The following is a 23,832-nucleotide window of genomic DNA, read 5'->3' on the forward strand; positions in this document are numbered from 1 at the left end:
AGCTCCTTTTTCCAAGTTACCAGTTCACAGACAAAACGTCGAGGCGAACCACCCGGCTGGCAGAAGCGAGCTTGAGGGAGTAAGAGATGTCACCGCTTCTACTCCGCTTAGGGACTAACTCCAGAGCAGGTGTCAGACGTCCGCGGGCTCGTTCGTTTCCTCCTAGTCACCCGTGTGGCACCAGCTGGATGCACAGAGCCCTGGATGAATCCCTCAAACTCCAAACTGGATTTATGGACGCAGCCACAAAGTGTGAGGTATGCTGCGGTGTGGAGGTGGTCTTTACTGTGGGGGCTGTTCCAGGGTTGAAGGGACAGGAGGAATCATCGAGTAGCCCTCGTTTAGTTTCCCATCCAAGCATGCACACACGCACATATTAGTATGCAACCGCTGGAAAAGTCCAACGGACTTGCACGTAAGGCCCAAAGCAAAATCTGTGAGACCCATCTTTACAAGGTGCCATAAAGATACAACATATTGCATAAACAGAATCTTCAAAGAGAAGAAACCAGGAACAAGGTAAGCCTCCAGAGAGTTACGGGAAGGGATCCCTCCTGCCCATCACCCAGATCGAAGAACTGAAGGAATGAGAAAACCCCAACCCAGATGTCCTCGTCGCCTTTCAACCCCATACTGGTTTCTCCTCTGCAACCATCTCAAGCGTGGCCACTAGAGGAAGCTGCGACACTGGTGAGCACTGTAGCACTGGGAGAAATCCAACACAGTGACATTCCAGCTCAGGTGCTCCAAGAACTACAGCCTCGGTGTTCAACCACCACTCCGGTCTTTCCTCGCACTTCCACACCACCTGAAAAACTGAATACTAAGAAGTTCTCAACATATCCTGGCTACTTAATGCGGACATTGCTCTTGCAAAGTTTTCCAGAAAAGCCAAAAAAGCAAGAAAATCACTGGGAGGTGAAGCTGATGTGCACCCTGAAAGCTGTAAACGACAACTGGTTTCCTGCCTGCCTGCATGGCATTTCCCATTTAATTGCTTAAACATTAAACAAACTCACTGCAAACAATGAGCTGTGACCGGCTTTTCATTCCCAAAGCTTTCTGGGGAGCTTGCGATCCCACCCGAGCGAAGCCTGCTGAGCCAGCAGGGCTGCTCCCCGACCCGTGGCCCCCACAGAGAACACAATGGGATGTAAAAGCAGAGGACGGCGCAGCAAGGCACCCGCCAGATCATGGTGCAGCCTATATTTTCTCATCTTTAAGCTCAAGGAAATTCTTCTTCTCCTTCTTCAAACAGGTGCAGCATCCTCCACTATGAACAGGATAAAGAATGTCATCAGGGAACAGCGGTAACTTATTTGCTGTCGGAGCACACAGCAATTGCACGGTGGTCTCCTTATCCCTGCTGCTTTCAGCATCCTCGGGAGGTAGGGGAGCATCAGATCCATTGAAGAGGAGAGGGAGGCACAAATCAGACAGCCCGGCTTGTCTGGAGGACGTGAAAGTCAGCAGTTCACAAGGTCAAAGGCAGCTTTCCCAAAGCAAAGCCCATTTAGAGCCACCTAAATGGGATTGCGGCCGGGGCTCGAGGGGAGCCCAGCCTTTCCAAGGAAGCACCAGCACCACTGTGCTTTCCCTGATCCCCGGAGCTCACGATGCCTGCAGACCCTCCCAGCAGCCTCATCCCACCCGTCAGAGACCAGCAGCCAGGCTGGTGGCCACGGGGAGCACCCCAGCAGCAGCCCCGGGCTTCAGCCGCTTCCTCCCAAGACACAAGCTGCCACCCAGCAGCATCTTCCCTTGCATTTCACCAACCTGCAAACCTCCTGTGCGGGTGGGAAAGGGCCCTCACCTCTTCCTCTGTGTAAACATAAAACATTTCATCCTTTTTTCCCTTTCTGGGGGGAAAAGGAGAATATGTATTTCGCATTTCTCAGCTCAGGCAGGGGCAAGGCAGGTTCCTGTGGGGGCATGGCCCTGTGCTGGCATGTGGGAGTTGCTGTGCTATCCCAGAGGGTGACACATAGAGCTCAGATAAACTCTTTATTTAGATAGTTTATTTAAAGTCTAACGCACTTAACTTTATATATATAGATAGATATATAAACAATTTCTTCTCTCACTTCCCTAAATGAAAGTTAGATTTAGGGGGATACATTACTTGTCTTCCCCTCCCCCTTCAAATAAAGTCATTTGGTATACGTATAAAAATATATTACTTGGGCTTCTTTTCGGTTATAGATCACACAAGGGCTGGGGTGGAGAAAAGAATGGAAGGCAAGCACAAAGACTTCCAAAAAAAACCCACAAGACACAACAACAGAAAAAAACCCAGTGAACTTAAGCACGTGGTGCACCTTGAATTTATAGTGCAACAGCAAGCCAAGAAATCCATGTTCTGCCAACACAAGCATGGCATTACTCACACTTTTGATCACTTTTTCTGAACTGCACGGCACATGTCCTCCCTCCCAGAAGGGTCACATTGCAATATGACATGACAGCACCACAACCAAAAAGGCTGAACTTCAAAAATCTGGAAATCAAGTTTGTGGACCTCAGAAGCAGGTTGCAGCCGGGTGATGATCAGCTCCTCTCCTCTTTCACACCAGAGGCTCACTGACTTCGACATACATCAGGGACAGGGAGAACACAGCAAGGTTTGGCAACGTTTCTGGCAGCAGGACACCTCGCAGAGCACTGGATCTCTCACGTCCTATCCCTGAGAGGACGGTGAATAATACAGACAGCAGAAAGGTAGCGCTCCAGACTAACCCAGAGTACTTCTGTCTCATTGCAGCAGCCAATAATGGCAAAGAGTAATCCAGGGAGGGATTAAGCTGCAGCAGAGAGGGGTGGTGGAACATCCCGCGATGGGGAAGGAGCAGAGACCCTACACAGTACCTCACACAGAAGCCTGACAGCCCAGCTTAGACTCAGCCCTGGTATCAAGAGAAAAATCCAGATCAAAGGCCACAAATTTCCCCGAGAGCTGAAATTTAGCCCTTCCAAGTCCATAGTTGTAGGAAACAAACTGCACATTCACTCAAAACACTGATCAAATATTTCTCATGGACCCAACCAGGCACATGGGTGTAGGCAACGACTTTGATACAACTCCAAGCTCAGCTGCCTGGCAGCTCTGCTCGCACTCCCACACCTCCAATACCATTTCCCACCCACTCTGTGACGGTCAATCCCAGTTAAAATTTTTTGGATTCACAGCTCCTCTTTTTGCCCAAGTGCAGCTCAGCAAAGCCACCAACCTCTTCCAAGTTCTGTCCCCCAGACAGGAGTGAGCCACAGCAAGTACACATTCCATATTGGCACCGGTCTTGGCAATTACCACTGGGATGCAAAAGAACATTTAATAAATAAGTAAATAAATAAATCAATCAACAACAGTTCTGAACAGCCACCAAAAAGAACCTTAAAAACCAAAACAGGGTACAGTACAATTGACATTTTCTACACCAAACCTCAAATCTCTCTCATAGTTGCGGTCTTCCCCTCCTCTTTTAAAGCAGGGACTCTTCTTTAGGAAATCAGGTTTATGTGATCACAGTGTCTGTGCCCATGACTGTCTGCCCTCCTCTATCAATTCCTAGAGCTGCCCAATTTAAATTCAATCTGAGAAAGGGACAGAAGTATAAAAAGATTCTACAAGCTTCAAGAGAATAGGTAACAGTGCAGAGGGCAGAAAGGAGCGAGTTGGGGGTGGAGGGAAAGACCGCAGCATGAGCTCCCACGTCACCTGGGACCAGCGAAACCACAAGGCAAAACCTGACTTTGGAGTGGCCCGGCTGCAGAGCTGGCCTGGAGCCGCAAGGCATGAAATCTACGGGAAACGGGCTTGATTTGCAGTGGAGCTCCTAAAGCAACTCGCTTTTGGAAACACGCCTCCACCATGCTACTGCCTTTCCTCTGCAGCCAGGCTGCTGGCACCGCTCACGGAGCTGCCGGGCAATCAGGAGAGCTAACCCGATTCAAGGCTGTATTCACACAGTGCCGGAACTATCGCTGGCACCTCCTGCCCCTCTTGCCAGAGATTTAACCTTCAAACGGTGTGGTGAAATATCCCAAAAGGCGTTCCGAATTGACTACACAAGAGAGACGGCGAGGGGAAGATGGACAGACAGATTAGCCTCAACATCAGCTGTAGGAGCCATCCCGTGACACCAGGTAATGGGGCAAACAGGGAAGCAGAAGGCAATGGCGAATGGAAGTCACACCGGGCAATGGACTGGAGGGCAGGCACCAAAGCCACGACACAGTGCTTGCACTTGGCGTTCCCCCTTACAGAGGCAGGTCAGTGCTGTTATGTCGAGTTTTCCGTGAAGTCCCATCATCTCTCGGCAGGGCCCTTTGCAAACTGGACATGGCCGCTGTCTTTTTTAGGTCAATGACCGCATAGGAGTCCGTCCGGCGGGCTTCATGGGTGGCAGGAGGTGGGACACGGGGGACCGGTGTGTTCTGATGTCCCTTGCACGGCTCAGCCTCCAGTTCCACCTGGATGTAGTTGAGTTGCCGTGGCTGCTCGGGACAGGGCCGGGGGAAGTCGAAGCTGAAGACGCTGGGCACGCAGCTGCGACGAGGCTTTGGCAGAAAGCCGCTGCGCCGCTGGCTGCTGCCCCCGTGCAGCGCGGTGTTCTCTGAGTTCACGTAGTTCTGCAGGGGAACTTCTTCACCGGTCTCGGAGTAGCCACTGGGGGAAGGCGTCAGCATGTCCCCAGCGCCCACGTCCTCCTCGCCCTGCCGGAGCGGCTGGCACTCCCACACCGGCGGCAGCGACGGCAAGTTCTCATAGTGCAGCAACGCCGTCCTGCGATGGGAGCAGCCGGGTAAGCCCGCATCCTCCCGGGTGAGTTTCAAGCGCCCGCTTCGGCAGAGAGAGGAGGTGCTGGGGGGCAGCAAGCCATTGACGTTCTCGTAGGTGCACTGGGGCGAAGGGCACTCCTCCTCGCACTCGTTGTTGTTGTTGTTGGGGGGGCAGAAGTGCGTCCTGCACTCCCGGTGGTGCCGACAGACGCGCCTGAAGTTGGATGTGGGACCCAACACAAACTTAACCTCCCCTGGCTGCAGAAAGACCTGGGGATTGCGGTCTTCAAGGGAGCAGCTGCGGTTCCTAGGGGGGAAAGGAGGGTGGACTTCAGGCAAGGAGTGCATGCAGTGTTGGCCCCTCAGCTCCTGATCACCATTGGCCGTGTTGACGTAGGTGTGGGACTGCAAGGAGAGAAGCAGAGGGACAGTGAAAGGAAAAGAGACGAGACAAGAGCAAAGCAGCTGTCAGCAGCTGAGAAACCAACAGGAATGGAAAATTTTCCGGTGGCTGAAGAAGCAGGAGGAGATGAAAGAATTTCAGAAGTTGAAAAGGTTTTGGGAAGCAAAACACAAAAGCCGTTCCTGGATTTGTGGGCTGAAGGAGAGACCACAAGGAGTCCAACGGCAGAAGATACACGTCATCTCTTCCACACTCAATGCATATGGCAACAGAACTAAAAGCAAAGCCACTTGCAAAATATTTCCTTGAGTGGCTTACGCTGGTGTTATGGCAGCACTCACACCTACCTAGCCTTCTCTGATAATGGTTGAGACAAGCTGGATTTTGTGGGGGAAAATCTTAAATTCTCAAACTGAGAACAAAGAGCTGAGAATCAAAAATAAAAAGAGTCTGAACTTGGGTATGCATCTGCACATCAGTTTAGGGGTTGCAGCAACAGCTGACAGACAGGGCAGTATGACTTGGGCTCACAAAAGCTGAGTGCTGCTGTTAAATAACTGCCACACAAATACCAGTGGTTTAAGGAAGCCAACTCAAGCCAGCCTTGATAGAATGCCTGTTCCAGTGAAGTGTCACAGAGGAGTCTCCAATGGCAAAATGAAGCAAAAGAGAAAAAAAGGATGACAAGGTATGAGGATCCCCTGAACTTTGCTGAGTAAGAGAAACGCAGAATTGCACAGGACTGTGAGGCAAAACAAGCTGCTTGTTCACTGCTTGCAAACAGCAGAATTTAGGACATCCAGGTTTACCTGCTCATCAGGCCCAATAAGGGCATGAGTAGAGTCTTCACCCACAGAGGAATGCCTCAGGCTGCTCACGGAGGGGTGGCGGGCTGTGGAGTATGATAGGGTTTCTCCAGGGAAGCTGGGAAATCCGTTGGGAAATCCTGGAACGGTGTACCCCAGACCTGGGAGAGAATCAGGACAGGTAAGCATTAGAGCATCGTTTGGCACAAGATAGAGTTGACTTCACTCTCACAGTGAGCTAGCCTCTTAACTGCACCCTGTAAGTCACAACCAGCCTGTCTGGGGAAGATCCCTACGAAGAAGGACCTAGTACACATGCAAGGGCTAGGCCCTCTTATTTAAATCTTTAAATCGCTCCTAACGGAGGCGGGAATTGAGCAAATTGAATCCTCCCAGATGCAGTTTCCTCTAGGAACCACCTCATCCTTGTAGGTGTTATTTAAAAAAGGCCACTTGGCAGCGGGCAGATGAAAACCAACTGAAGGATGACAACCCGGCTGACTATTTGAATGGCTTTTTATTGCTGTTTCCTTGGAAACAAAATACCACTTCGCAGACAGGCGGGGCCTTAAAATAAACATGCTGCAAGGGGTACATATGGACATAAAGATACGGGTCAGCAGCGAGGCAGCACAAGGGAGAGATCCACGGGCTGCAAAGGGCAGTTTCACGTAAGCAACTGCAGACGTCAGCCACGTCTCTGTGCTCCCTCCTCTTCTCCCCGGTCACTGGAGGAGCCTTACTGTTGGGTGCCTGGGGGGTCCGGGAGAGCTCCCGCTCCGTGGGGTGACTGTTCCTGGTGATGACAACAGGCTCTTCCACTACGTTGATACTGTTACACTGCATCAGGTCTTGAAGCAGGTTAAAGATCTCCTCTGCTCTGGAACACTTGAAGGCAAAAATCCCTGCACAGTAAGGAAGAGGAGGGTCAGAAAAGCAAGAAAGCGATCCGGCTTTAACAGGAGTATATGTAATTCCTGGCTCTAAACAAATGGGCAATTCTGATTTCTTTTGCTGCGTTTAACGCAATCAACCCACAGCCACAGGAAAACAACCAACAATTTGGTGGATTATTACATCAACAGAAATACAATGCCGTGACCGCCAATCTGACCAAACGGTGCATTATTACAAGAAAAACAGTGAGCATCCCAGTTATCCTACAACGATCAATCCCACACAGAGGAGAGGTGTGAAAGGGACAAGCTAACCGCTCTCGTTTCATCTCTAATCTTCTATCTTAACTCACTTGGCACCCAGTCCAATTCTCACTGCCAGGGGAAAGCCTACCCAGTGACTTCTCAAAGCTGAACTGGGCCCTGTGGAGCGTGCACGCAAGGGAGGGACAAGAATGTCATCTTTAAAAAAAATATGTATGGAATTAAACAGTGTCTCCCCAAACGAGCAGCCCAAACCAGAGCTGGTGTGTGCAGAGCTAACCAATCCCAAGCTGGCACGCACAAGAGCCATAGCAACGAGAACAGCATGGCAACGACGGCTGCTACCCCAAAGAATAAGGTTTTTAAAATTTTGGCAAAAAAATAAAAAACAAAAAACAAACAAACAAAAAAAAAGAAGAAGAAGCAAAAAAAAAAGCTGTATCTGCCTTATATAAGGTGGGGAGCAGCATCAGGAAGGAGTCCTCCAAATGAAATCCTACAAGGAAGGGAGAAAACTCATCAAAACACACCACCATCCCTCTCATTTCTGTCTGCTTTAAGACTGATGAGTAAGTACGTGTCTGCTAAAAAATCTGTCATACATGAAGAGCAAGCGGCTCTGCTTTATCGCCACTATCTGGACCTAAACAAAAGCAAAATGCACAGAGGGCAGAATTTTAATCACTGGTTTGCATCCTGCAAAAGGCAAAACAGAAACCAAAGGCGAGCAATTCCCATCGCTGGCAACTGACAAGCACAAGACTCCAGGAAAGGAAAACCCCACTCATATAAATATTAAAGAGGAGCATACGGCACTACAGATTTGCGCAGTGTTTTACACAGACACTGAACAGTTACGCAGAGGCCTTTTGGATAAGAAGGAGTTTACAAACATATTAATAGAATGAGGAGACAAACTTTTTTTTTTTTTCCCTCTGGGGATGCAGATGCCAAGAAAATGTTCAGCGCTCTAAAAGCGAGAGAGACAGACTGGTAAAGGAACTAACAGGCACCATTATAAATCTGGAGTCTATTCCCAGCACTCCTGATGACTTGGCAAGTACTCCTGGGTGACTCACTTCCCTCCTCTATGCAGAGCATCCCCGTGCATAAAATCAGTACAACGTAAAACTCCCCTCTACGTTACAAAGTGCTGCCAGACACAAAATGCAAAGCACTAAGAAGAACCAGCTCTAATGGAGGCAGAGAGAATGCACCCAGAAAAACAAGATGTGCTCAAACAACTGTTGCTACTGACACACATTCGGCAGCTCTGCGGAATAAGCGAACCCTAAGAGGGACCAGGGAAGAGGTGCAGGTGATGCTCTTTTGCTTTACCCCCAGAGTTAAAACATGCCTAACAAAGCTTCAGTCTTGCAAAAAGTACTTTCTAGCTCCTAAGGAAAGAAGTCCATCAACCTTCCTACCACAGCTGTGCATCGCTTGGTACTGAAGCACAGAGCTGACAGCGTAACCAGCATCCTCTCTGACATTAAACACGCCCTGTCTAGCGCTCAAGCCTGCTTCGCCAATTACCTCATGAGCCCCGATGCACTAGCAAAATGAGACCATTAGATTTATGCCTGGGTCCTGAGCCACGACATCGTTCTCATCAGTGTTTTAATCAGGAGTATTAACTGTACGTGCATGTACACTCCGGTATTCTGGGGGAACAGAGGCTGCAAAAGAACCTGTTGATTCATTAGATGCAGGAATATGGGAAGACACAAACATCAGCGCACTCCAGCTGCCTGGGAACAGAAACCTCGGCGTTCCTTCCGCCAGGAACCTCCACACTCACCCTGCCCTGTCTGGCAGCGACGACCGCTCTCAAAGGAGAAGAGGTTGGAGTCATAGCCATAGCGGCGCAGGCAGAGGTAGGGCCACCTGACAGCATCTCGCTTGTGAGTGTGCAAGATGAGCTCCGTCTGTGTCAGCTCCATAATCCCAGATCCCAGCTCGTTACCTTCATCATCCACGTTCGTCACCTGCAGAGGCCACAGAGCTTACATCAGGAAACTCAGCACATCGGTATTAAAAATAAAAAATTAAAAAAAATGCCCACCCACGAAGATACTGTGGATAATCCCTGTGGATTCCCCCTTCATTTACTAAGATGCCTTTTTCTCAGCTGAGAGCATGAATTCATTGCTGGCAGAAGGCGCCAAGCCAGCAGCCCTGGAGACTGTGTGCTTGGCAGTTCAGCCGAAGTGTCTCAGCACAGACACTGGAACACAGCCCCGAGCAATAAAAGGTTTCTCTCCAGTTCCCCATTTCCCTGCTCAGGCTGAATCTCAGTGCAGAGGCAATTTCTGCTGCAAATACAAACGTGTTTCCAGCAGAGGTTGCTTAAGAAAAGGAAAAAAAAAAAAAAAAAATCAAACTGAAACAGTAGCATAGTTGAAAATCTTATCAAGTGAAAGACTTCTCTGCAAGAGCAGAGGTTTTCTTTCCCTTCACGACCGGAGTCCAACCCATGCTGGGCTTTGCTAGTAGTCAGCGCTGTCACAGACTCTCTGACGGGGATGAAGGAGCAATATTTACCTTAAATTTGGTGGGATGGTTGTCTGGGATGCTGTCTCTGCACAGACAACTGCAGCAGCTCCCCATGATGGCAGCATAAGAGGCAATCCCTGGGGAGAGGACACAAAACAGAGGACAATCATATTTTCAAACCAACTCCTCCCACCCTCTCCAAACATGCAGCATTTACAGTCTGTATCCTCCTTGATCCCCCTCCACGTGGCCCAGTGGGTTTGGATCTCAAACTCTTCAATGTGTTCCTCAATTAATGGATATCATACAATATAAGGCTAATTAAAAATAACAGCTTTCTTACCATTAGGCAACTGTTGGATTTTTTTGAAGAAGTGGGAAGAAATTCCCACTACTGTCCCTCTATCTCCTTCGGGACTTCATGGTAAGCAGGTTTCAGAGTCACCTAAAACACAAGGGAAATGGTCCCATCTCCCACCTGAGAAGGAGAACACAACAAATTAAAAAAACAGAGAACATTGAAAAGGAGGGGGGAGGTGTTTGTGACTGAAGTTCCCTTCAAATATCACAACGAAGGCAGATGCACTTTTTTGTTAAATTAACTACCTGCATTTCTAAGAATATAGAAAATAATTCTGCACAGACCACTCCTGTGATTTCTAAAAAAAAAAAAAAAAAACCAACCAACAAAACAAAACCAAAATTACAGTCTACAGCTAAAAAATCCTAAACCTAAGAGATACTTTATTTCTTGGCTTTGGGATCCTACAGAGGAGTGGGGGTTATCAGAGCTACTGTAGTGCAAATAAAACGCAACAGTGATACTGAATGGTGAGGGTGGTGAGGGTATGAGGAATCACACACATCTGCTGCTTCGGAATGTGAAGGCACCTTCATTCAGTGGAAGGTCTTCAAGGGTGAGAGAACCAGCAGCCTTAAAAGCAAACGAACACAACAGCTGTTCGTTCTACTTTGGACTATGAAACGTAACAAATGCCAGAAAACACAAAACCTCCACTATCTGACAAGAGTCAGCAATCACAAGTATCAAGCAGGCGTGAGTTACATGCACTAGTAGTGAGAAATAACTGCTATCTTTGATGCAAACTTTAAGGACTCGACATCCACCTCAGGGCAGGGGATTCAGCAGCAGCTAGCAAGAAAGGGAGCCATGTTTTATTTGGCGAGAACAGCTAACAATCTCTCCATCTGAGGCGTGAGAGAATAAAGCCATACGGATAACCAGCCTGGCACTAGAGCACTAAATAAAATGAAAAGGCTATTGGACACCTCTCACTCTGCCATGCCAGAATCTGCCTCAACAGTCGCTCCAAATTAAACAATGAATCACAGAGTTGCATCTCTGTGCAAAACCACGTTGCACAGCTGCCCTCAGGCTCCCTCGTGGTGCAGAGCGGTGTGGAGGGAGGGGGAAGAGCGAGCGGTGAGCTGCCCAAGGGGTCCCATTTCATTTTTTACATCAGAACAGAACTTAAATCACCTTCCACTGCGACCCCATGCCTTAGCTTTGACCCCTGAAGAATTCTTTACCACATCCTAACCCTGCAAAGTCCCCCAGAAGAGGAATGCTTCCTTTTGGGCAAGCTGAAGGAGCTCGGGCACAAGTCAAGCAAGGTGCCACCTGCCCTCCTGCACATACCCGTCACCCCTAACAGTAATAACGCCACACACTCCCTTTTCAACACCGCATCCCACTCAAACCATCCTATTTGTTTTTCTAGGCTCAGTACAGATATACTCCCCACTGACCTTACAGACTTTGATCAGTAATTTAGCAACAGATACCCCTCCGCTTCATCTAATCTGGTCACTAGGGGCCTTGTCTTCTACTGTCTCCTGCTCCCAAATCATCAATTCCCTCAGTAAAAATAAAACAACCTTGTAGAAAACATTACCTTTGCCCCCTCTTTCTTCTTTATTCTCTCCCCCTCTGGTGCTCCCTCCACCTGTGCCTGTCTAACCTGCGAGGGGGGGCGGTTGAAGTGTCCTCGCCTACCTTCAACAGTTATTATGGTCAGAACTGGAAAAAAAAAAAAAAAAAAGAAAAAAACCCCACATTGTTAGATCCCTAACGCTCCCTCGGTGCTTCCCACAACTCCTCGCTGTTAAATATTTTAGTAGCATCCCTTTCAGGCAGACACTGAGACTCGCAAGGCTCCAGCCTTTTTCGACACCCACCTTTCCAACGGCTGTTTACCAGTTCAGAGCCTCAACCAGCTGAACCCACCGCTCTGAGGGTACAACACGCTCCCCCAGGAGCCGCAACACGTGCCCCCTAAGAGCAGCATCCCCAGCCTCCCCTCATCCCAGGAACCAAACCTGAATCCTCCTGAAACCTTGGCAGCCCTCCTTGGCTCCAGAGCGCAGCTCACCTCTCCCGATTCCACAGCTGGATGGCTCACCCTCCTCCCAAGGAAGCTCCGTCCGGACCCCCCCAGCCTGCAGAAGACCCCCCCTCATGCCTTTGCCCCCTTCCAAACCATTCCCTGAGCCCCAGGACCACCTGGCTCACCCTCCTCCCAAGGAAGCTCCATCCAGACCGCCCCCCAGCCTGCAGAAGACCCCCATGCCTTTGCCCCCCTCCAAGCCATTCCCTGAGCCCCAAGACCACCTGGCTCGCTCTGCTCCCAAGGAAGCTCCATCCAGACACCCCCCCCCAGCCTGCAGAAGACCCTCCCCTCACTCCTTTGCCCCCCTCCAAGCCATTCCCCGAGCCCCAGGACCACTTCACCCACACAGGCCCAGGGCAGCCCAGCACCACCGGGACCCGCACACGGACACCTGGTGTGGAAATGGATATGGCCCCACACCAACCCCCCCAGGACAAGCAGCATGGCCCCCCCTAGCCCCCCACCAGCCTGGGAGGGAGGAGAGGGGCTGCAGGGGGCACTGGGGGGCTGCTGGCATGGCGAGGGGGATGGAGGGAGGAGGAAGGAGCCTGCACCGCCCGTGGGGGGGGAACGGGGACGGGACAAGGGGAAGGGGCGAGTCCCAGGGAGGGGGGGGACGGAGAAGAGGGTGCAAGGGGGTGGCTGGGGGGGGCGGAGGGGGTACGAGGGGACAGCGGGGGACACAACAGGGAGGGGGCACAGGGGGCGGGAGGGAGGCCGGGGGCTAGGCGGGCGGCCCCAGCGAGGTGCCGCGGGAAGGCCCCGGCGCGGGTCGGTACCTGAGGCGCTGCCCGGCTCCGCCGTCCGGGAGCTGAGGCCCGGGCCCCCGCTGCCAGCCGGCCCCCGGCCCGGCCCGGCCCCTGCCCGGCCCGGCGGGTCCGGGCTGGGGCTCGGGGACCGGGTGCGGGTCGAGCCCCGCCAGCGCCGCGTCCCCCCAGCCCGGGCCGGGCCCGCCGGGAGCAGCGAGTCCAACCGGCCGCCGCCTAGAGTGTCGCGGGCTGGGAGGACCCGGCCAGGCAGGCGCTCGGCCGCCAGGGGGCGGGCTGGCTCCGCGGCGCCACGGCCGCGGGGGCGGGGTCAGGGAGGGGGCGTGGTCACGGTGAGGGGCGGGGCTGGGGGCTGCGGGGGGGCTGGGAGGCAGGAGGTTGCGGGGGTGTCCGTGGAGGGGGATTGGGGGGGGTCTGGGGCTGGAGGGAATGCTGGGGGGGGGGGTCAGTGGAGGGGGATTGGGGGGGTCCGGGGCAGGAGGGAATGCTGGGGGGGGGTCAGTGGAGGGGGATTGGGGGGGTCCGGGGCAGGAGGGAATGCTGGGGGGGGGTCAGTGGAGGGGGATTGGGGGGGTCCGGGGCAGGAGGGAATGCTGGGGGGGGGTCAGTGGAGGGGGATTGGGGGGGTCCGGGGCAGGAGGGAATGCTGGGGGGGTCAGTGGGGGGGGATTGGGGGGATCTGAGGCAGTAGGTTGGGGAGGGTGTCAGTGGAGGTGCATTGGGGGGGTCTGGGGCAGGAAGGAATGCTGGGGGGGTCAGTGGAGGGGCACTGGGGGGGTCCGGGGCAGGAAGGAATGCTGGGGGGGTCAGTGGAGGGGCACTGGGGGGGTCCGGGGCAGGAAGGAATGCTGGGGGGGTCAGTGGAGGGGCACTGGGGGGGTCCGGGGCAGGAAGGAATGCTGGGGGGGTCAGTGGGGAGAGGATTGGGGGGGTCTGGGGCAGGAGGTTGGAGGGGTGTCAGTGGGGGGGGACTGGGGAGTCTGGTGCAGAAGAGGTGCAGGGGGTGTCAGTGGAGGCAGGGTTTGGAGTGTCTTGAGCAGGGAGATGCTCTCAGGGGGTCAGTAGAGGGGGATTTGGGGGTTCTGAGGCAGGAGAGGGTGCTGGGGGGGTCAGTGGAGGGGGATTTGGGGTGCTGGCCAGTGCGCTCTGCACCCAGCCGTCTCATTCAGAGCATACACACACGCCGCCTACCCCAGTTCCACCAGTATCAGGGCACTAAACCAGCACAGGCAATGGCAGCTCGGTGCTGGGGCCCCACAGGCAGCTGCACCCCTGCAGCACCTCGCCAGGGTCGGGCTGCACAGGGTCCTGGCTCAGCCCCGGCACTGCTGGTGTGATGGGCTAAATCCTACCACCCGGGACCATGCAACTGGGGGGGCTATGGGAGGGCTCAGGGGGCTGCCCCACACGCAGGACAACAGGAGGCCACAGGGAGGGTTAGGCTGGGCTACCAATTTTACAATTACAATTTTTACCAAGTCAATTTTGACAATTGTAGTTGCTCTGCAATGACAATCCCATCGGCGCTGGTAAGGCGTGGAGCTGTTGGACATCAGCGGTGGCTTTGGAAGGGTGACAGGGGCTGCCACTCTTCGGATGTGACGTGTGAGCACTCCTGGTCTGCTCCAGCGCCGGGTCACCAAGCCGTGCCTCCGCAGCCCTTGCTGTGGGGATGCTGCTGGCTGCACGCCGCGGTCCTTTGGCAGCAGGGAAGCCTGTCGGGCCACCATCCTGCCCATCACACTCACCATGTCGCCGGTGCATGCTCGCCCAGCACCGTGGGGGACCTTGTGGCATTTGCAGGGTGGTGGCTTTGTTGGAGAGGTCCCACCTCGGAAAGCCCTGAGTGATCCGTCGAGTCTGAATCGTGGTGTCCGGCTGGTCTCCTAACGAGCACTTTGCCCATTAATCTTTCCACCGTGCAGAGGGATGGGGGAGCATGGGGAGCACAGGCAGCAGCCGCTCTGCAGCTCGGGCTGGGGAGCTGGGGGGGGGGGAGGAGGGGGGACCCGCCGCCACCACCCAGGGGTACAAAGTCCATAGCAGCAAACTCAAGATAAAGCTGCGGAGACCAACCTCCTGCCAAAGCCAAACAGGGATTCACTTCCCTGGGCGCGGAGCTGAGACCTTAAAGGGCCTCTGGGGAGCTGCGGCACTGGTTCACCAGCACTGCTAGGACCCCCTGTGTGGGGATGCAGAGCATGGCAGCCTGCAGAGATGCTCCCCTGCCCCTTCTCCTTTTCCTCCTGCTTCTTTCCCCACCCGAATGATTTTGCAGAGATAGAAACCACCGGTGCAATAACCTGTGCACCAACACGGCCTCTCCCAGCACCGCCACCAGCTTGTGGTGGAGCCTGGCCACCTCCTCTGACAAATTGCCATCACTATGGATTTCCACTGCTGTCCTGACCCTGTTCCCAGAGACCTACCTAATGCAGGAGCCACCTGCACCCCTCAGGGCTCCCGATGGAGCCCCAAAACAAGACACAGCCCCTGGGCAGCGAGGTGCTTGGACTACACGGGTAGCAGGGGTCTGGTCCAGTCCACGCAGAGGTGGGATGCTGCGTTGGTGCCCATCCCCGAAGTCACATCGGCAGGCAGGAAAGCCTTATGGCATGTAAGAAGTAACGCAGAAATACAACAAAGACGCTTTGCCTCACGTCAGAGACTCTGATAAATTTTACCCTGACTGTTGCCAGAGCTGAAGCCGGACTAAATGGCTTTTAGGAGACTCGTCAGGTGTTCAGGGCTTGTGAAAACTAGGACATCCTGACTTGCCTCTGGCTAACTCCTTTGTGAGAGCCCAGCCAAAGGTTCTCCACCTCTAAATTGGGGTGTAATGACACTTGCCCCCCCTCTTTCACGAAGCTTCACCTCTTTCTGATCTAAGTAGGAAAATAATTCACCGCGCGGATCATAAAAGTCATCAAAACGGCAACCCGGGGTGAACTGAGCCGCAGATGGAGGGAAGGGCGCGGACGCTCGGAAAATGAGAGGTGGAGAGAAAAATAGCTGTCATCTGGAGCTCTTTCCCCTGTAGGGTTAATGTTCACTCCCCCCTTCGCCATCCTTTGCTCTTCCCCTCCCTGCCCGTGATTCCCAGCCATTGGCTGTCTCTGTAGGTTTAGGCTAAAAAGCCTGTAATTAGGACCCCGGCTGACACAGATCCAGTTTCCTGGGCAGAGCAGATTAAAAAAAAAAAAAAAAAAAAAAAAAAAAAAAGAGAGAGAGAGAGAAGAAAAAAAAATTGTTTCCCTGCCTGAGCTTGGATGTTTTCCTTTCGCTTTGCAAAGTTTTCCCGGCTCAGCCTCCATTCCCTCCCCTCCGCCGGAGCGGGGCGGGCCGGCGGCGGCGGGGCTGGAGCGGGCGGCGGAGCGCGCAGCGGCGGAGCCCGGGGACCGGAGCGCCGGGAGGGGGCAGGTAGGTGAGGCTGGGGGCGGGGGGGGGGGTCCTGGGGTGGGTTACGTGTTGGGCTGGAGTTGGGGGGGCAGCGGGAGAGTCTCCGTCCGGGAATTGTTGCAGGGGAAGGGGAGGCGAAGGAGGGGAGAGGGAGGGGGTTTTGGCTGTTCTTTGGGAGAAATAACTAAGGGAAGGGGAATGGTATTGCTCCCCCCGTGGGCTTTTTTGGGGGGAAAATGTCCCCTGAGAGCAGGAGACGATGTCCACTCCATCACCAGACTCTGCCACCCCGGGCCGTGCGGACAGGTGCGTGGGCAGGGAGCTGCCAGGGCTGCCCACCTCCCTCGGCCACCCAGGGGACCAGGGTCTCCACCAAGGTGTGCTGGCTCCGCCATCCCTCCTCCACCCGGGATTCAGCGGGAATGGGATGTTTTGGGCTTGGCGATGGAGGTTTTCACTGGAGGGGGCTGGGCCCCATCACACACCGACATGCCGGGATGAAATCCGGTGGCGGCGGGGGGCTCGGGGGCTGGGTTCGGACCAGCGGGTGTACGAATGGCTGAGTTACGGTGGGTTAATGGGTACCCAGGGCAGCCAGCCGTGCCTGTGCTCTCACGAGGGGGGAAAACACACGAAGAAAAGCCTTTTGCAGCACTGGCACATCCCCCTGGAGAGCAAATAGGCCATGACGTTGGCCATGGTCCCCTCCGGTGATGTGGAGGACATGGTGCCATATGGCGGAGTGGGATGCTGAGACACCCCCCTATCATTCGGGGGGGCTGCACAGCCCCTGTCCCTCCACACTGCTGGCCCATGAGACTGCTGTGCCCGGCCAGCAGCACCCAAGCGTTGCTCCGCCAGCAGCACCCAAGCGTTGCTCCACCTCGTGCCATCACAGGTCCAAAAGCCACCCCTGGCTCCTTTGTGAGACAGGCTCCAGCTCAGGCAGCCTGGCTGGGGCTGCGTTGCAGGATTAGCTGCTCTGGCTTGCCTTGCCAGCCATCATCAGCTTATCTCACCCCAGAAAAAGATGCATCTTTATTGTTCTGCATCTTTATTTCCATGTACCTTCGTTGCAGCTGTGTTGACAGGAGCTCAAACAAAAACAGGTTATCCTGTGGGTGAGGTGGTGAATACAGAACTATGCCTCTGAAAGCTGCCAGGGGTTTTGGGTGCTTGAAAGGGGATCCGATCTTTTTGGTGATGGCAAGCTGTTGTGTTTCCTCAGGGTGGCGGAGCTAGGGAGTGTTGGGTGCTTCTGAAAAATAGGCTAGAGGGGTCTGAAGGTGGGTCTGCTGAGATGAAGGGGTGACTTTAGAAAACCAAAAGCTGGGGCAGAGATGCAGATCAGCCCCTGGCCACGCTGGGAAGGGGGAGCCTGTGCTGAATGCGAATGGGCCAGGGTGGCTGCACTGCAAGTTAATGTGTGACCTTGGCAGGAGAGGGCTGGGAGCCTGCACATGCTCCCATGGCCAGCTGGAGACAGGGCTGCTCCTGGGGAGCCAAATAAGATTAATATTTCCATGCATTTTAGCTTCTCCTACCCAGGGAGCTGTGACTGCTTCGCAAAGGGCTGTAGCTACTGTGGGGAACATGCTCAGAGCAGTCAGGGGAGTCCTGCGGAGCCTCCATGGCTGCTTGCAGCCGTGCTAACACAGAAAGGCAGGGGAGCATGGTGGGGACATTGCCCATCCTTCAGAGAGCACCAGGGAGCAGAGCAATCAGTCTGGAGGAGCTTCCACAGGCAGGACAAGAGGCTTTTAAAGCAAAGGTAAATGAATGCCGGTGGCACTCAGGCCTGCTCAGCTGGCTCATCACACGTCCCTTCCTGGGGGATGCACCTCCAGCGCTTGGGTCTGTGCTGGCAGGGAGGAGCAGCTCCCCCAAAGTGCCCTCCTGCCATCTCTTCCGATGCCTGGTCCAGACTTTCCTGCCACTGCTTGAGAGCAGAGACAGGCTGGGAGCATCCCGGTATCCTTTGCAGGACTGCCCGGAGGCAGCAAGGGAGGGCAGGAAGGAAGAGGGGACAGGGAGCAGAGGAGACAGACCTGTCGGGGCTGCCTGGCTCCTTAGCATGGGAGGCGCGTACCTCTGTCACTGTCTGGGGCTAATTACAGGGACTTGTCTACGGCCCAGACAGCTGCCAGCCGGTGTAATCACATCAAACTGGGCTGGGCTCTGCAGCACATCCCCATGGATTCACAGCGGGCAGGAGCCCTGCCCTCCCTACTGTCCCCCATCATCACCCTGCTGGGCTCCCTGCTGACAGCCCTGTGCATCCTGCCACGGGGCTGGGGCCACACAAGCACCACCAGCGCCGCTGCATCCACGGAGCATCCGAGGGGTCTGTTTACAGCAAAGCCCCAACAGATTAGACAAATGCAGCTTAGAGGCTTAATAAGGCAAGCACAGCCCAGGACTGCCATCCACCTCCCATGGGGAAGGAAAAGCAGAGATGCATGTTACCCAGAGAGGTGTGTTACCCTCACTCAGCATCCACATGGATACATGCAGTCCTCCTGCACAGCTGTAGAGCTGGGGCTGCTTACTGGCCCAACAGCAGCAGTGGTACAGTGGTCCTTCAACAAGTCAGCAAGGCCAGGACTGTCTTTGAGCTGCAAATACACAGAGTTGAGTCAGATTATTTCATCCCCATCCCCTCCAGAGCTGTACACAGCTTTGAGGAGCAGCACCATGCAACCAGCCCTGCAGACTTTCTGAGCTAACCCCAGGACCAACAGACCCCAAACCCCAACAAAGAGCAAGCAGCCCTTTTGTTTTATCCTGCTGATGAGTCAATCTGTGGCGTTAATCATTGACCCAGGTGCAGGCAGGGAAACTTGAGCTGCCCCAGGCTGATGCCACCTGCTTCCAGCTGCAGAGCTGGCTACTTTGGGTGCAACATCCCCAGCACCCCATGATGCTACAGAGGAAGGGGCAGCTGTGGTGGAAGGAGCACACTGGGAGCAGGGGCTGAGCTGGGGGTGTTGAAGCTGTTAGTGGGACAAGTGGGGATGCTGGTGCTGGGCAGGATGGCCCTGACAGCATGGGCTGGCAGTGGGGGATAAAGTAGATGTGCAGAAGTAGCATCCCGTTGTGGAGTGAACCGGTCCTCACGGTGGCAGTGATGCAGGAAGACCTAGGTGCATGGCCTGGGGGTTATCGCCCCTCAACCCTGAGCCTGTGCCAAGCCACTTGCTGTGTAAAATGCTTTCCAGAGCAGCTGATCAATCCAGGGTGGGCACTGCACAGAGTGAATCCCTGGCGCTGTTTGGTCACAACACCGGGACTTGCCCCCAGAGCAGCAGCTCAGTCCATCCCACCCACATCCCACCCTTGCTCCCCATGCCGGGGCAGTAAGCGTGGGCACAGGGTGTCAGGCTCCAGGCTGGTGTCCAGGGAGCCCCAGGAGCCACCAAACACCATCTCGCCTTTGTTTTGGAAAGCCAAGCCAGGAAGGAAGCGAGCAGAGAAGAGCAGTGCGTGGGGAGGAGGGGACGGGAGCCGATGGGTTTCCACTGCGTAACCATCAGCCCGGCGAGGTGGTGGCGGCCGGGCGAGCTGGCCGCCCAGGCAGGAACAGCCACTCGGGGCAGAACAATAGCAGCCCGAGGGGAATAAATTATTTTCCACTGAACTGCACTAGACCTCCGTCTCCTCCCACTGTCCCACTGAGGGCCAGGCCACTAGACCAGGGATTAGCTGTTGCCAGCAAAGGACTGGTGGCAGCCAGGGAGAATCTCCTGCTGTGAGTGAGCGAACGGCCAGTGCTATTTCCCAAAACCTGTTGTGCCGTTTTCCAAAACCTGTTCTAGCTGGAGAACCCAGGGTCTTCCCAGCTCAGCTTCAGCCCATCAACATCCTATCGGCGCCTCCTGCTTGGCAGAGAAAGCCCCAGCCCTGCCAAGCACCCATGCCCTCGGTGTGGGCTTGCTTATAACCCCTGCAGAGAAAGGAGCAGCCCCCAAAAGCCCTTGGAATTCTGCAGGGGTTCAGCCAAGGGTCCTGAGGTCGTGGTAGTGCTGAGCATCATCCTGGCTGGACCTGCCCTGGGGTCCCTCCCTGGGCTGAGGGGCTGCTCATCCTGCTGCCACGTGGAGACAGGTCCGCACTGGGCAGGTGGGATGATACATGTCCTGGGGATGGCCCCCTGCCCCCTGCCTCGCCGGGGGTCTCACCAGCTCTGCTCCTCTCTCCCCAGCTCATGTCCCTGCCGAGCCCCGCATGGCCCCAGCGGGACGAGCCTCCCCCCTGCAGCACCGCCACCGGGCTGCCGCCGGCCTCGTCCGACAGCGACTCCGGTTGTGCCCTGGAAGAGTACCTGGAGCCCCCCGCGGACCCCGTGCCCCCTGAGGTGGGCAGCACCCCGGCTCTCCCTGGGCTCCCTCTGCTCCCCACCCTCCTCAAGCCCTGCGGGTGCCATCCAGGGGTGGTACCCACAGCAGAGCATCCCCAGCCCCGGGATGAAATAGGTTTTAGCAGCTTGGAGCAACGCAGCTTGATCGCCCTAAAAAATCTGCTTGTGTTTCTCCCGTGCCACATCCCAAGGTCCCGCTGTGCTTCGGCACCTGCTCGCCGCCGCCTGCCTCTCCTGCCGACAGGATCCAGCTCCGTGCCAGAGCCCTCCTGCAGCAGCTGCCGCCTCAGGACTGCGATGTAAGACACCTATTTGTTGGGTGCTGCCCACCCCGGGCTTCACCCACCGTGCACCACCTCACCTCCACCTCCCCGTGCAGGAGCGGTACTGCCCTGACCTCGCGGAGGAGGAGAGGAGGCAGCTACGAGCCTTCAGCGCCCGACGGAGACGGGAGGCGCTGGGGCAGGGGCTGGCATGTCCCGTGCCGGGTCCTTGCCATGGCTGTCCCTGCAAGAAGGTGAGGCATCCCCCCAGCACCCATTCCCCGGCGGGGACCTGTCCCCAGAAGCCAGCCTGGCCCCAAACCCCGCGTCCCTCTGCCTTGCAGTGCGGCAGGAAGCTGAACAAAGGGGACCCGGGGGTTTCAGCATCTCGGCTGGGGGACCAGTTCTGGCACCCGTCCTGCTTCTCCTGCCATTTCTGCCACCAGCCGCTGGTGGACCTCATCTACTTCCAGCAGGACGGGAGGATCTACTGCGGCAGGCACCATGCTGAGCTATTCCGGCCCCGCTGTGCCTCCTGCGACCAGGTGAGTGCCGGGCAGGGGAGAGGCTTTTACATCCCTTGTGCTGCTGTTGCTGCACACGCTGAAAGAACCACTGATGGGCAGGAGGAAAGGCTCCTTCCTCAGCCTTGCAGCGAGCCCCATGCCCATGCCAAGGCGTGGGGGCTCCTCCTCGCTCCTCGGCACAGCAAAGCACCCTCCGGGCTGTGGGTTTTCTATCTGGGTGCTTAGGGGATGGGGTTTTTTTTCATCCTCCAGCTGATCTTCATGGAGGAGTGCATCGAGGCGGAGGGCCGGCGCTGGCACCTGGAGCACTTCTGCTGCCTGGAGTGTGACGTGCCCCTGCGTGGGCAGCGCTACGTGATGAAGAGTGGCCGGCCCTGCTGCTGCGGCTGCTTTGAGAGCCTCTTTGCCGAGCCATGCCAAGCCTGTGGAGACCCCATCGGTATGGCCCCTGTCCCCCCCAAACCCTGGGCAGGGTGCGCTGGGGCTTCCCTGCCCGGGCAGGCAGCACCTGGGCTGGGAGGGCTGCAGAGCCAGAGCCCCGCGGCTCGGCTTGGCGCGGAGGATGGGGTTTGGCACACAACCATGGGAAGAGCCTCCCCCTCACCCATGGTTGCCCCTCAGGTGCCGACAGCGAGGAGGCCACCCACCAAGGGCTCCACTGGCATGCCCGAGCCGCCTGCTTCTGCTGCAGCCTCTGCCGAAAGCCGCTGCGTGGGCAGCCCCTCACCTCCCGCCGCGGCCGGCTCTTCTGCTCCGAGACCTGCAGCCTGGGGCAGGATGCATCCTCCACCGCCTCCGACTCCTCCGACTCCGCTTTCGCCTCGGCTCCGTCCCCTGACTCGACACCCCTGTCCAGAGCCAGCCCCGGCAGCAGGACCACGCCGGGGACGGGCAGCACCTCGGCGGCCGGGGGCTGCAGGCAGCGGGTGGAAGGGGCTGGTAGGGATCCTGCTGCTCCACTTGCCACGTGGCACGAGGGGAGCGGGAGCAAAGCCAGGCTCTGGGGTGGTTTATGGGTTATGTCGCATGGGTGCAGCCCAACTCAGGGCTGGAGCAGCAGCCACGAGCCCCCAGCCCACCTCCCACAGCAGGGCGAGTGCTGGGGGCTGCGGTTTGGTTGGTACAACCCTCTGTTGCAGCCTGAAGCGCTGTGTGAGGGGCTGTGCAGGGCAGGCTCAGCCTTCCTCTTCCTCACCCATCCTTGCTTTCTTTCTTCCAGAGGCTTTTTTGGATCAGGCCCCTGTGCATCCTGCATTCAGGAGCCTGGAGGACTGTGGAGCAGCTGCTAAGGAGCGGAGCAGGGATGCTGCGCACACAGGGATGCTGGGGCCACCAGCCGGCCACCCCTCCGCCCCCCAGCCCAGCGCAGAGGGTCCCAACGAGCCTGGAGCCTTGGGCCACCCAGTTTCAGGGGTCCCTGACCCCCGAACACCCACAGGCAATGGAACCCCGCAGTTCCAAGCGGGCACACCCCCTGCCAGGCACAGCCCACGGCCAGAGGACATCGACCTGCAGGACATCACGGAGGAGGACGACTCCTGGTGTCCCACCTGCTCTTCATCTTCGGACTCAGACTCGGAGGAAGAGGGTTTCTTCTTTGGGAAGCCCATTCCCAAGCCCGGGATGAGTTCCCTGGGCAGGGAGCCCCCGGGGAGGGCTGGGGGCAGGACGGCAAAGCTGTGGGGCAGCAGCAAGCACTGCAGTGTATCCTAGCAGTGGGGACCCGGGGGCCCTTGGCTGGCACTGCCGTCCCACCGGTCCCTGCCGGGTCCTGCCAGCCGCTGCCATAGTCTTAACAGGTTCCACGTGCGTTTTGGACGCAGCCCAAGGCTAGTGGGGAGAAGCTGCTGGGATCCTTCCCCCCGGCAGCTGCTGGCAAAGCACAGCCTGCAATTCCTGCCGGCCTCTCCCGCAATTAGGAACTGGTAAAGCAGGTAGGGAGCAGAGAGCCGGCAGCCCGGGCCAGGGCTCCCATCTCAGACACGGCGGCAGCCCCGGAGAGCAGCCGCACGCAGGGGAGGGCGGCCGGGTGCTTAAGACAAAGGCAGCTGCCTGCATCGTCCCGCTGGGGGGCTGCTGCTGAGGACCCATGGCGACAGGAGGGGTGCTGGCCACCAGGCTCGGATCCTTCCCTCAGACACCTCCTTGAAGGATGAGCAACACTGCCAGATGCTCTCCATCCCTGGTGGCACCGTGTCCTGCAGCCACCACGGGGAGGGGACCAGGGGCGATGCTCCAATAAAGTTTGGCTGAAATCCCAACGCAGGAGAGCCACCACACGTCTGCCCCTTCCTCCTCATCCCAGGGTCACCGCGGCACTGACCGTGCCACCAGAGCAGCATGAGCCCCAGGGGTGGCCGCTGCCCTCTGTCACAACCAGGGGTCCCCCACGGTGGGTTCACTGTGGGACCCCTCCCTCACCGGCCCCAGGAGAGCGAGACCAGAACGACAGCAAAACAAGGGC

The 23,832-nt window shown here is 56.1% G+C and overlaps 2 protein-coding genes across 4 annotated transcripts; one reads left to right on the plus strand and one right to left on the minus strand.

Annotated features, from left to right (window-relative positions):
• Positions 1-1,990: 1,990 nt before the first annotated feature.
• FRS3 (fibroblast growth factor receptor substrate 3) lies at positions 1,991-13,045 on the minus strand. 3 transcript variants are annotated; one of them, XM_055728136.1, is made up of 8 exons: positions 12,835-13,045; positions 11,561-11,685; positions 9,988-10,122; positions 9,693-9,781; positions 8,950-9,136; positions 6,732-6,893; positions 5,992-6,149; positions 1,991-5,184 (listed from the first exon to the last, which is right to left on the minus strand). In XM_055728136.1, exons 4-8 carry the CDS (start codon positions 9,756-9,758, stop codon positions 4,258-4,260), a joined length of 1,500 nt encoding a protein of 499 aa, XP_055584111.1. In that variant the 5' UTR covers positions 9,759-9,781; positions 9,988-10,122; positions 11,561-11,685; positions 12,835-13,045; the 3' UTR covers positions 1,991-4,257. The 3 variants fall into 3 exon arrangements, with proteins under 3 accessions (XP_055584111.1, XP_027672335.1, XP_027672336.1); XM_027816534.2 differs by lacking the exon at positions 12,835-13,045 and adding an exon at positions 12,038-12,084; XM_027816535.2 differs by lacking the exons at positions 11,561-11,685; positions 12,835-13,045 and adding an exon at positions 10,509-11,552.
• A 2,994-nt stretch (positions 13,046-16,039) lies between these two features.
• On the plus strand, positions 16,040-23,636 carry PRICKLE4 (prickle planar cell polarity protein 4). Its single transcript, XM_055728400.1, has 8 exons — positions 16,040-16,242; positions 20,423-20,575; positions 20,770-20,877; positions 20,958-21,095; positions 21,186-21,386; positions 21,621-21,807; positions 21,990-22,307; positions 22,588-23,636. Exons 2-8 carry the CDS (start codon positions 20,426-20,428, stop codon positions 23,079-23,081), a joined length of 1,596 nt encoding a protein of 531 aa, XP_055584375.1. The 5' UTR covers positions 16,040-16,242; positions 20,423-20,425; the 3' UTR covers positions 23,082-23,636.
• The last annotated feature ends 196 nt before the right edge of the window (positions 23,637-23,832 follow it).

Source organism: Falco cherrug, chromosome 16 (genome assembly GCF_023634085.1).
Source record: "Falco cherrug isolate bFalChe1 chromosome 16, bFalChe1.pri, whole genome shotgun sequence".
Taxonomy (NCBI): domain Eukaryota; kingdom Metazoa; phylum Chordata; class Aves; order Falconiformes; family Falconidae; genus Falco; species Falco cherrug.